At 36.9% G+C, this 13939-nt stretch overlaps 1 protein-coding gene across 4 annotated transcripts in view; it reads right to left on the reverse strand.

The window, feature by feature from the left end:
* Nucleotides 1-955: 955 nt before the first annotated feature.
* TNFAIP8 (TNF alpha induced protein 8) overlaps nt 956-13939 on the reverse strand; it is a 104657-nt gene continuing 91673 nt past the window's right edge. For all 4 annotated transcript variants that reach the window (XM_016145315.2, XM_016145314.2, XM_016145313.2 and 1 more), the window contains one exon: nt 956-2823. In XM_016145315.2, the coding sequence (XP_016000801.1) occupies nt 2258-2823 (566 nt within the window). In that variant the 3' untranslated portion in view covers nt 956-2257. The remainder of the gene's footprint in view (nt 2824-13939) is intronic.

The following is a 13939-nucleotide window of genomic DNA, read 5'->3' on the forward strand; positions in this document are numbered from 1 at the left end:
AAAAAGTTCGTAAGACCCCAAGATGACTATCACTCGGCTCAGAATTATCTATCCTAAGCATATCTGGGTTCTTTCCAGTTTTAAAATCTACCCTTCCCAACCATCCCCCCCACCAACTAATTTCACACTCGAGGGGCCTCCTATTGCATCAGAAATGAACTTGCAAGACTTTGTACCTGACCCTTCTAAAGCATGCCTCCCAGGCACAGGACTGGGAAGGAGAGGAGTTCCTACCAGTTAAGATGACACTGAGTGACAGGTTTCCCTCCTTCAGGGTATTCCTCACTGCCTTCCTTACCCCACATACATTTGATTGCTAGCCTGCAGGCACATCCCTATAATCTAAATAAGCATAAACAGATCTAAGTTTATCCCTGGTTGGCTCTCTATCTCTGGTTGGCCCTACCCATAGCTAGAGATGAGCAAGAAAGACTCACTAACTGCCTGGACAGTCCATTTTCCAAACCTTTGAAGGAGATCTGGAGAGAACAGAATACACTAAATCAGTAGCTCCCACAGATCACACTCTCAGCTTTCCCATGTGAGGAAAACAGAGCTGATCAAGGAAGGAAGCGGAACTAAATTTATAAGCGACTTAGCGGGCTATGAAGCTAGGGTGGTCACTTCTGCCGTCACTTTGCTATTGGTATACCATCTAGTGGTCACCTACAGGCTCTGGGAAGTGAGAAATGGTCATTTCAGTTCAAATCTTTATGTCAGGATTTAATATCAAATAGGGGGATGCTCTTTGCTTCTGCTGCTTGTCTTAGACAAGCACATGAGGGTCCCAAAGAAGCTGACCCCTGTAGTGGGTTAAGGGAGATCCCAAATCTCTGGAATTTTTAGCTGCAGGACTTTTCCTGGAGAAGCATTATTTTAAAGTCAACATTCTAGGAGGCAAGCGAATTCAAGGCAAAAAGAGTACACTAAATCACAGACACAGTGACAATGCAAATACTTAGTGGTAGTAGTTAAGTCTGTTATTTCCCAACATGGTATAGGTGGCCAACAGGTTTCCATTTATTTCATTTTATTTTATTTTTACAAAACAAGCAAATGCTTACTTTATCATGAGCACACATGAAATTATATAGAAACATAGATGAACTGCTTGAAATGCAAACACTCTTTGGTTTACTCATCAAAATAGCCAATATATAAAAAAAAAAAGCAAAAACCTTATCAGTTAAATAAAAAAGCAATGTTCTTTATTTACCTACCAAACCTCACTAAACACTGAAATGCATTAATTTTCATTCTCATGTTCCGTAGCAATAGCTTTTCTTCCCTTTTGTCCTTCATCCCCCTAAATTATTGTGATGGGCTCATCTCTAAAATAAAGATTGTCTTATTCTTCTTAAAAACACTTACTTTTTATTGTCCCAATATCAAGCACAATCTAGATTTTCTCTTTTTCTCTTACATTTGAAATGAATATTGAAAATGGAGACTCCATCAGCACATTTTCAAGATAACATAAAAGTTAAAGCCCCCAGCAAGCATTTCAAGGCAATGTCATGTGACTGCATTTAGGGGAATTATCATGCTTTAGAAAGTATCACTGTCGGTCTGAACTCAATTCCAGAAGCATATTCTTATATTAGGCATTATTCATAATGTCAAATACAGTTGGTTTCCACAATATTAATTTCAGAGAAATAGTTTTCTATTTTTCTGAAGGTTTGAATTTGACTGCCTTAATTCTTGAATGTCTTAATTCTTAATTAAGAGTTAATTCTTGAATGTCAATGACAAATCTTTAACAAAAGAATCTTCAACAAAAGGTAGACTTGAAAATGGAATAGTTTCAAAAGAAGAAATGACAGCAAGAGAAATTTCTTGGCCTTTTAAAAGATGTACATATACAAAGTAAGGACTAAAAGTGAATCAAAATACATAACTCTGTACACTTTAGAAATATCCAATGTGCCACCAACATAACTGCCCTAAAAAAGATGTCTTGAGGTTTGGAGGCATACATACTTTTCTCTGCATAACTCTATACCTGCATTATGCCCTCAACCATCTTCCTGATGATCTGCTAACCCTTAGGAAGCTTTTAACCACAATTTTTGGCAACGTGCTTTTCTTCGAATAAAATGAGCCTCATAAAACATTATCATTAATGTCTGACAGTCAAACTGGGCAAAGTCTTTCTGAAATATGCATAATCCTTAAAAAAATTTTTTTCCTTCATAAATCAACTGTGTTCCATCTGCAAATAAATCATGAGCAGTCACAATCTTCATTCACACGCTCATATGTTCTCTTCATCAAGCATTTTGTTGATACCATCACAAAGTTTTTGTAAATGAGGTTTAAAATTTCCAAAGGGATTATACAAGGCCGCCAAAAAATCACAATCTGAAAAATGATCAAAGACATTATTAATCCGTCCGTGTGACTTCGCGGTGAGGTGACGCTGAATGATTTGGTGGAGCATCTCTCTGCATTCGTTTAGCAGCCTGGATAACACATTCCGGTCAAAGGTGTAATCCACCTGATGGAAACTGACCACGGTCATAGCAAGTTGATGAACCTTCTTCTTAAATTTCTCCATCAGTGCTAGCTCATCTTGATTAAACTGATTATTCCTGTAAAGAATGGCCAGCTTAATGACTGTTTTGATGAGGTTTTTGATGATTTTCTCTGCCTCCTTCTTGTTCTGAGTGTACTCCTTGGTCACCCGATAGAGCTCATCTAGAACTTCACTGCTCGTGTCATCGATTAAGGTGGTAGCAATGGATTTGGATACCATTTTACCCAAGATCTTCTTTTGTGCCTGAACGGCCAAGTTTTTGGAATTAAAGACATCTGTGGCCACTAAAAACAAAGGGTAGATAAAAAAAAAAAAAAATCAGCAAATATCTGTGAGAAGCAAATTAAAAAACAGATATTAAGGTGTATTTTCCTTCTCATTTTCCCACTATATGGTTTGCCTCTCATCTACTGACATTAGTTTCTGTTCAGAAAGGAAATTTTTAAAAAGTTCCCTACACTTCTGGGCATTAGGTTCTCATTTGTGAAATTAACAGGTTATGCATAATCCTTAAGGCCTTAGGCAATTCAAGTATTTTATACCCCCTGCTATGTAGTCAATATTTTGTTTAGAAGTTAAAGGATTCAAATTATTTAAAAATAACTTTCTCTGACTATAAAAACAGTATGTCTCATGAGGCAATAAGTTTTCACGCAATTTTTCCCTAGTTTAACTTTATAAGAAATCCTCAAAAACATAAAATCGACCCCACAATTGTTCCCTGGGCAACAGTAACCATGAACAATTTTAAAAAACTCATTTAAATATAAGAGGGACAAATGACAAAGCCATGATATTGAGTAAAAAGGCAAATTCATGGAAGCAAATCAAAAGGAGATCCCTGCTTTATAATCCAGTTGCAAAAAGTCAGATTTCTCGAGACATTGGCCAGTACCTACCAGTTCGGCCACCCTAACCGCCCCGAATTTCAACTCCAGAAGTTCAGTGTTAGAAAACAAATATTCCTTGGAGCGCTTATTGTCGCTTGCTATTTCTGATGAATGGTCACTGTTACCTTTAAATTTGTATATGCTTTGAGGAAATAAACATACTGTATGAGCTAAAAAAAAAAAAAACATGCTACCTGAACAGCACACTTTGAAAAAGCCGATGCTTAGAGTTTACTATTGGAAATATCAGTTAATTTGACAGAGGTTCGAGATACATATATTAAGTCGCATGTGTTAAATATTAATGATACAAACTGTGATGTTCCTAGCTTATAACCAGTCAGTGCTCAATAAATGTTTATCTTCAAACGAAGTTTAGTGTTTCTCCAGGATCTTCCCTCACTCTGTGCATGCTGCTCCACTACAGCTGTGCTTTCTCTCTCTCGTCCAAGGTACTCAGAGCTGTAGCTTTCAAAATCTCCATTCCATCTTTGGGTCCAGGAGTAGCTGTTCTCTCTGCTTATGTCAGTGTATAAGCCTAGGCCTGGGTGTTGGAAAGCATTCAGTGACGAAAGATAAAAAGCTTACAAATACAGATATGTAGGAATGAGTCAGGGCATCTATGATATAAAATTATTTCTAGTTTGGATAGGCTAGCAACATTAGAAAACAAAAGGCAGCTGCTCCCTAATCCAGGCTGAGGATATATAAGAAGAGCGACTCCCTCAGTGTGGAACTGCCATGTTTGATTTGCAGGTTGGGCCAAAGCAGCTCATGGTATACACTACAGGTAGCTGTAAAGGGGTTCCTGATGACCAAAGCATCATTCATTAATATACAAGCCCTACACCCCGAAAGAACATCTTGATTGAACTAGAAATCGTATCTTCAAATAAATATCAATATTTAAACTTCTGAAACAGGAACTGAAACTGCAGAAGAAGTAATGAAATATATTTTTAGAAAGAAAAGGAAAGTGAAAAAGCATGAAAAATAGCCAACTCTGTGAAAGTTTCTAAGCTTTTTTTATGTTTTCATCATTTAAGCAGTAGTCCATTTCCAAATCTATTCTTCAACAATTTGCAAAAGAGCATATGGGTTAGTTCGCACTAAAGAACTGATACTGAAAATAATGGCACACATGTAGTTGATATTACTATATTAAGTTCAGGGACTATCTTCCATTACTGAACTTATGATACAGACTTTAACAAATGAATAAACCTAATTTATATAGAGAGGGATGCTCTAGAAAATATATATCATTTTTGTTTGTGTATTTATATAATAAATGAGACACCACAAATTGATGTACGTGAAAAAGATTATTTAATAGCATGGATTCACAGTTGGCTATTTGGAAAAAATATACAGATTTAGAGTCTTACCTCATATCATACGTCAATTAAATGTAAGAAAAAATAAGATAGGAGAAAACGAAGGTGAATATTATGCAATTCCTAGATCTCAAGATGGGAAATATATTGAATACTTAAAAACAATGGGAAAATATCACAACATTTGTGATGACTAAATCTGACTGTGAGCATTAGAAAAAAGAAAAAAAAAGCAATGCTCCAAAATTTTCAGATACACAGTAAGTAACTCAGGATTTCAAGAATTCAATTTATATAAGATTCAACAGTTATTCTCTTTTTAATCTATTAGAATGTGGCACAGTCTACAAACATCCTATCTGGGATTTAGTACAATGCTTGTTAGATCAAAATACTATAGTAGAATGTGAAATAACAGAAACCAGATAAAGAGGGGTTGGAAAGACTCTTCTGTGCTCCTTTTCCCAAGGCTAGACTTGCAAGTCTGCACCTCTTCCAAGCTACTTTTCTTATTATATCTAAATGTCCCATTTAACTTCAAACATAAAGACCTAACAAAAACTACGGTGTAGCACTTTTAACTTCCTGCATGAGAAAGCATAAAAGGAAAGGCTAATGTCAACTAAGCAAGATTATTCCCCATGTACTGGTAACCACGGCTGAACCAGGACAGAGAAGTTGATCTCTGAGGCTTTCACATTTGTCCCAGAGGTGTTTCAAACCCTCTTCTAGAAATACAGAAGCAGCTTCATACTCTCATTTTATTCTTTGGATTGTACTGGGTTCAGGCATCTTTTAAAATGAGAATGAAGCTCTTTCTCCCACAGGGAAGACAAGCATGCAGCAGATTTCTTTTCTAGTGTTAGTGAAGGCTTTTTCAAAGCCAACTAGGGGTTGTGGCTGAGAGTTGCTAGCCAGGACTGTGTGGTCTGTGAACATGAACTATGATTTTTTTTTTTTTTCCCCATAGCAAATTAACTGCTGTTAGGCATTGCTGCCTAGGCTCATTTGTCAGTTTCACATCATCTACCAGATCCTTAAAGGCCTGGTATATCTCAGAGCTCGTCCTCGATCCTCATCCCTGTGTGATCTCATCCACTCCCATGGATTCAGATACTACCCATGTGCTAACAATTCCCACAGTTATAACTCAGCCCTGATCTCTTTTCCGGACTCATTTTGCAAATGCATTCAAGGTTTTTCTTTTCCTTGGCTATTTTGCAGGCATCTCAAATGTACCATGCCTAAAACCAAATCTGTGATTCCCTCCTGTCTCCAAAGTACACCTTCTCCATTCTTTACTACCTTAAATAATAGTATTCCTTCCATCCCTTTGCTCAAGTCAGAGATCTGGGAATCATCCACTACACCATCCTCTCCCTTACCTGGTCCACACCATTCTACCTTCTCTCAATTCTCTAAATTATATCCACATCCCTCCATCTCCATAGATACCAGCCTAGTCCATATTCCTTTCCAATTTCTTCCCAAGTAGTAGCCACAGATTTTAAAAATGTAAATTAGAAAAATGATGCTCCACTTAAATTCTTTGCTGACCATCACACCCCCTTATTCCTAAAATCCTTATCGATTTGCCTAAATTTTTAACATCTACTTCTCCTTACTGGAATCTAAGCTCTTTGAGAGCAAAGACTATATAGCTTGTTTGCTGAGTCATCCCCTGGACCTACAAGGGTGCCTGGTACATGGCATTCTGACAGAAGCAGAATCAATTTCCCCCCTCTTTTTGCTATACTTAAATACTTCTCTATGAAAACATGCTGACCTGCAAAATGAGAGTTTTCAATACATATGTGGGTGTTTTTTTCATTTCTTTCTTTAAGTTAAGGAAACAGATATTTGTTTTATCTAGCTAAGTATGTGATTTTCTTCCATTTAAGTGCACTACTGAGTGTGGTTTCTATTATTGTCATCAATTAGTTATTTTAAAGAGGAAAGATTTGTTATACACAATGAGAAAACACCAGAGAACAATAAAACAAATATTTGTAAAACCAAAGTGCAATAGTTCTGACTGAGCCACAGTGCAAGACTAAACACGGGCCCACCTCTAACTCTCATTGGCTCTATGATTAAGCATGTAACAGAAGGACAGACAAAAGGTATGTCCTGGGAAGTAACTAAGATGTGACTAGGACATGTTCTCAAAGGACAAGGTGCAGAAAATATTGATTCAATGTTTTACCAATTATTAGAATGAATATACATGTACGTTGTTGATCAATGAAAAATAATGGCATATGTCAAAAATACACAAAGGATTACTATTATATGAAAACTATTTATGATTGTATTATAAAAATAATTGTAAATGTTATTTTATGCTTACTTATCTTACTGCTCCCCTCCCCCCAGTGTCTCTATATCGCCTTCCTGAGCTTGATCAAATAGTCCATTTTAGCAATACGTGCTAAAAAACCAGTTGATATTCAGGGAATCCTGATTTTAGCATCAACAGTTATAATCTGGACATAAACACTGATGGTAACAATATACTGACCTCTGTATACAAGAAAAAAGTCCTCAAAAGAAAAAAAAAACAAAAAACTTTTTATAACATTAAAGAAAAAAATGAAATTATCAAAAATTCTCCACAACATCACTCCAAGAAATTGCTAATACAGCGAAGCACTTAAGTCAGTTCTTCACAGCCCCACCAGCAAATATCTTCACCCATCAAATCTGTTAGACCTGGAACTTTCAAACGGTGACTACAGATGCACATTTATGTCCTTGCTAATTCTTGCCTCGTTAAAATTTGATCCAGTGGACCCAGTATTAGGATGGAAAAAAAAAAAAAAAAACAATTTGGAGAGCATATCTGGCTGTTGTGACCTGTTAATAAAAGTTCTTTAAAGAAATATATAAAACCTTATCTCTCTTGCATCTAAGTCTAAATATAAATAGGGCTTAATAAAAAGACAGCTTTGGGGATAAGAAAGTGGCCATAACCAACTATAAACACTGTCAACAGGCAGGGAGTTGACCTCTCTACCCTCGCATTTGGTAGTGCTCCAGAAAAACAGCAAAAAGTAGTTGGAATGGCTGGTGATTAATATCTGTGACACTGGCCTCCACACTAAAAAATCTCAAAGTGGGATATTCAACAGGATAGAGAAGAAACAGCAAGCAAAAAGAAAGAGAGAAAAAGAGAGTGCAGCGGAGGAGAGAGGGCCACAGCTAGCAGAAGCAGCAGAGATTCCAAACATGTGGGTGGGGGGGGGGGGGCGGGTGGGCTGCCCTGGTAGGGTCAGAAGCAAAGACCATGGGAGCCAGCTGGAGGCAGTCTTGTCCAGAGAGAAAAGACAAGTTTCAGTCACCTTAACCTAAAATCAGCCTTAAGTCACACAGATGAAGGCCCTACCACAAAAGAACAGTCTTAAGGAAATCAACACTTCTGGGATCCTTAACCTGATATTGAAAGCAAATTTTGATGTGTACGGATTTTCCTCACTCATGGTAAAAACCAATGGTAAGCATCATCACAGAGACAAGCTAAGTCATTTACTCTGTGTTACTACTTCCAAAAAGGACATGCTCATTTAAAAAAGGCAACATAATATAAAAGGTAAATGGCATGGAAAGTGGTGACTTGAAGTAGGCCAAAAAAGAAAAAAAAAAAAAATCACTGGGTGGCTCTTCGATGGCATACTAGGGATTGAAAAGCAACCCTGCATACTAGGGATTGAAAAGCACTCCTCTTCCAAATTCTTTGTATTGTCCTTTACTTAGCCTTCTGACAACTCTGTAAAGTGTAGAGAATTGATAGTACTGCAAATGGCTCTTGTCCACAGAGATATACACATCTAGCGGTGGTGTAATTGATTCTTCATTTTCTTGTTTGCCTATGTTGCATTTGGAATTCTCCTTTGAACCAATTCATCATTAATTAATAAGTAATATCTTTTACATGTTCATTTTTTATTTATATGAGAGTCATGTGTGTACCTTCTTAAAAATATACCCCTTAACACATAGTAAAGTAAAAAAAAATTGCAGTATAACCCTGTCGTATACCAGTTAGAACTAGTACACATTTCCTGTGGCAACTTAATCCTTCAGGATCCTGGAAAAGAAGAGTTTACTTACAAAAGTCCAAATATTCTGTATCTGATAGTTCTGTGAACTACCATACTGCTCAGGGATATTACTGAGACTCAGTTTCCCCATCCGTAAGATGACAATAATGCTCTCCACTTCTTAGAGTTGTTCCAAAGATAAATGGACATGGACCACATATAAATGTCTCACAAAATGCCTGGCACAGAACAGCCTTCTCTACAGGTTTGTTTAAAGAACTCAACAAATTAAACTTCAAATACATTATGATGGTCTTTTCTACTGAATCACATTTGGTCAAAATTAATCAACTCCTTCTGGAAGTAACATGGAACTGAGAAATGCAAAATGCCAGATGGTTGTATGAAAACAGAGAACTCACACAGTTCAGTTAGTGAGGAGTTATTGCCTTTTCCATGATGACATTTTTAAAAAATCTAATATATAGTAAAGCTTTATCACGGAATTTCTCTCTCTCTTTTTTTAAGGTGTGGAATCCCTTGTTAGCAATCGATTCAGTACTATAAGGACTCTCATATTTAGTGTAAGGGTATTTTGTCTAGAGAAAACTGGCCCATGGAGAACAAAATTGAAAGCTACTACAAAAAAAAAAAAAAAAAAAAAAAAAAAACAAGAGAAGTAGTGTCAACATCCACGCAAAATTGCAACAGAAGCAAGATGCAAAGGAAATGAGTTAAAAATAAAGTCAAAGTGGAAAACCACCAACAAGATCACTCCAGTCACATTACCTCGCCCAGTTTCTGAGTCTCCCAGAGAACCCAAGGCCCAAAGGCAGCATGGGTGGAAACAAAAGGCTCAAAGCCAAGAGTCCTGGGTTGTAAAGTTGGATGCAATTTAATTTCTTTGAACCTCAGTTTTCTCATTTGCTAAGTGTGGTATCATTTTACCTTAAATATTTAATGAGGTACAAATATGTGTTAGGCTCATGACAAAGCGTAAACACACACCAAGTTTTACACCCTTATTTCATATCATTTGAAATGGAAGAGCAAGCACTCAAACCCATATTTGCACATACTGGGTTTTTTCCTACTCATTTCTCCTTCTATCCCTTAGTTTCTAAATTTCTAGACAAGAGAAATTATGTCCTAAAGAAAACACTATGAAGCTTTTCCCTGTGTGATCTCAGGCTATTTTTGTTGCTTTAATTCCTGAATCTCTTCATTATGATTTTCATCAGGTTCAACTGTGTGCCCTTCACTTCTGTGGCTTTTGTGAAGATTTTGAAATTGAAAATGTCATTTCCTGAGTTTCAACTCCTTTCACTTCAAATTATACTCCACCTCTGCTCTTTTTCTGTCAGTTTGCTGATCATACGATGCCTCGATTGCTTTCAGCATGCATACGCTCTGACAAGAGATCCCAGATGCCTCCAGGTTCGCTAATACCAGAACTGTAAGAAAGTTGGATGATATTTACACGAAGTAGTATGGTTGGACCCCAAGGAATGTCAGTCTGGTAAATATTAGGACAGAAGTTACAGAAATAGAAATGAATTTCGTGGCTACCCAAAGTCCGACTGAGAGGTTTACAGTTACATGAACCCAGTGGCTAACCACTACATTTTGAACTTTTACTACATTATCCCCAGAACTGCTTAGAATCTGCAGTTATCTTATTGAAACTTCACAACCACCCCAAGAGGGAGGTTATTATTATCCCCATTTTACATGTAAAGTAACTGCATCCCAGAGAGATTAAGTTACTTTCTCAAGGCCATCAGTCAATAAATGGAAGAGATGAACTCGAACCCTGATATGTCTCACTCCAAGCTATTCTCTTAAGATTTAATTACAGTATACAAGCTTTAAAAAGGCAGCTTTCTCTTGAAGCTACAGGAAGACCTAATAACATTCAACTAAGTTAAATAAAAGAGATCAGGTCTCCTTGGGGGAAGAAATGAATTCCATAAAACAGAGCAACCCAGCTGAGCTTGAAATAGCCTGTATTTCCAGGGATAACGCTGAATAGTTTTAAAACATTTAAAAATACAAAAATGCTTACATCGTTCAAAAACCAGAATGTATATATATAAAATGAAAAGTCTCTTTCTCAGCTTTGCCACCCACTGCACAGTCCTGACCTCAAACTCTGTTTCCAAGAGGCAATAACTGCTCTTAGAATTTGGGTAGCTTTTCAGAGTTGGGTTTTATTTCCCCTGCACTGATAAGCATATATATGAATAGATACTCGGTTGTGTAAAGAAGTCTTAAAGTCTTTTAATTCTTAAGAAATATAACTTTGAGTGATGAGAGACTGTAAACTAAGTGTCCATAATTCCATGCATGACTCTGACATAAAATGGTGAGATGCTAGAGGCACATGGCTATTACCTTTGTCTGTTCCCACTCACACCACAGCAATGAGAGTCCTTCGCTGAGTGATGAGGAGGTAGTGAGTGTAAAACACAGGCATTTATTTAATGGGAACAAATAATTATTATCATTAGGGCAGTCAAAGAGCTTATCACTCAAATGAGATATCTTTATAAGGGCACTATTAGCAATTACACCCTGACAACAAATCTATGACCATTCCAGTAGTCATTGAAGACTACTTGAGTACTTAAGAATTAAAGACGCTCAAGGCTAAATAAGAAAGGGTCAAAAGTAAGGATTAACCAAATATTTAGGACCTGACAAATTTCTTCAGAACCCCATAAGAGCACTAGTCAGCATTTTTTTCCAAATTACATTAATAATAAAAAACGAACAAACAAAAAAACACGAATTCTTCGAGGAGTTAAGAAATTCCTGGGGAAAAAAGAAAAATTCACTCTCGTTAAATAAGTTTGGAAAAACAGTGTATATGAAGGTCCTTTTTGAGATGCACGAAATATATTATTAATATTAAAGGTCTTGAGGATTAGTAAAGGAACATTTTAACTTGATTTACCCAAGTTTTCCAAACTAATTTCACAGAGGACCTGCTAACAAATTTGAAGAATAAGGTCAGTGAAAATCATGGGCTAACAAATTGACTTGGGTTCTTGCTCTTCTCCTGGAATGGATTTATGATTATCTCATGCAAACAGGGTTGGGCAAGACAGGCAGCTGGGCAAAGCAAGGCAATGAGGCAACTGCAAACCCAGGCTCTAGAGTCACACTGTCTAGGTCAGAACCCTGACTCTGGCACTGAGTGCCTGTCCCTGTGGCAAATTCCCAACCTCTCTATGTCTCAGTTTCCTCATATGCAAATAGGGTTACCTAAGGTTTTTATGAGGATTAAGTGAGAATAATCCATATCAGGTGCTTAGAACTGTGCCAGATGTAAATTACTTGGGTTGATCTGTACAAATTATTATTCTCATCATCATTGATATTACTATCATTATTAGGGTCGATATTGTTGAAGTTCTGCTGCTTTGGGATAACAAAGTCTTGTGATCATGTCTTGTGAAATAAGAGTGAAGGGAGAAGAGAGTACATTAACCCAAAGGCATGAATCATTCAACAAAACTTCTGCTGAAGATATATATCAGATCCTGTGGTTTCAAAGATAAATGACACTATCCCTTGTCTCCAGGCACTCTGTCTAAAATGCCTGATGGGAAGGAGTTGGGGCAGATGAGCACATAGCTTGGCAAAATGTAAAGTGTGGAAATGGTAGCAAAGAGAGCGAACGTCAATTTTGCTATATGGAGTAATGGAGGAAGCCAAGGTTTGAAGAATAGCTCGCAAAAAGATTGACCCAAGAGGCTGACCTCGAAGAAAAAAGATTCTGCCTTACAGAAATAAATGTGACTCTATTCCAGAGCTGACCTGCAGAATTCCTACTGAGTGGTTAGAGACTAAAAAATGTGCCCAGCTGTGTACCTCTATGTCAGATACCCAACGATGCATGTGGGACCTGTAGATTTCATAAAGACTTAAAACACAAACTATGTATAACATTGTCAAGGCCCAGGAAAACTTACTACAAATCTTACTACTTGGTTTGCAAGAGGAGATTAGCAGGGAGAAGACAAAGGGAGCAGGTAGCTGGGATAGCATTCTCAGTGACATGGGCCATCTGCATCAGAAGGGCCTGAAGGCTTGTTAGAAATACAGGTTCCCAGACCTACTGAATCAGAATCCCCAGGACTGCAGCTTAAGAAGTGCATTTGTAACAAGCACCCAATGTAGTTCAGTTGTACAGGAAAGCTGGAGGACCCAAGCTCTGAGATGTATTCCCAGAAGGCTGTATTTTGAAGACATGCTGTGAGTAGGCTAGAAAAGATTTGGTTATCTCTCAAAATGTTTTCGCTAAAAACAAAACAAAACAAAACAAAAAACAGATGAAAGCTTATACACAGAATCTAGAAAAAAATGTTTTTGTAATATAGTTTATTATATTAAAGCCTGAAAGAATTTTGATAATGTATCCAAAAGAATAGGAAAGTTAGTCTCTCTTACATGATACTTTAACCAAAATTTGAATAGGGCCTAATAATCACAAGGCCTCAAATTAAATAAAAATATTCTAAAAGCATTTATGTAAAACAAACTTTAGTGAACTATTCTTTTTCTTTTTTAATTAAATGGACTCTTCCTATTTATCATGTTGGCTTAGGATACATTAAAGTTTTATCAAAGACTTTTCAATTAAGCTAGGTTTATTTACATATTTTTTTGAGGACATGAAGCCTTTCTACTGTTGATATAATCCAATCTTACATCAGAATGTAGAGGAAAAATCTCTAAACAGATTTTTACTTTTCCATTCCTAAGTTATCTCATCCTACCAGAGGCCCTAGATCCTGATGAATATTTACATTCACACAGTGTTTAGAAAACCAGTAACAGATTTTAAAATCTAGCACACCAGAGTCCAGTTTAGTTACTGAACCAGCCATCAAAACTAGCAACAATGGTCAACATACCCTTTCTCGTCTCATCAGGTTGTCCCTGGCCACATAACAAGGACAACCAAACAACAAAATTACAGTCGACACTTGTGTAGAACTCTATAGTTTGCAAAATATTTTCATTATAACACTTTCATATGTTTATGAAAGAGTTTATTCTGGTTTGGTCCTCTTATTATTTAATCCTGTGGGAGCCAATGAAAGAACTGAGGCTCAGGAGTCATGT

This window comes from Rousettus aegyptiacus, unplaced genomic scaffold (assembly GCF_014176215.1).
Source record: "Rousettus aegyptiacus isolate mRouAeg1 unplaced genomic scaffold, mRouAeg1.p scaffold_m13_p_8, whole genome shotgun sequence".
In the NCBI taxonomy this organism is placed as follows: domain Eukaryota; kingdom Metazoa; phylum Chordata; class Mammalia; order Chiroptera; family Pteropodidae; genus Rousettus; species Rousettus aegyptiacus.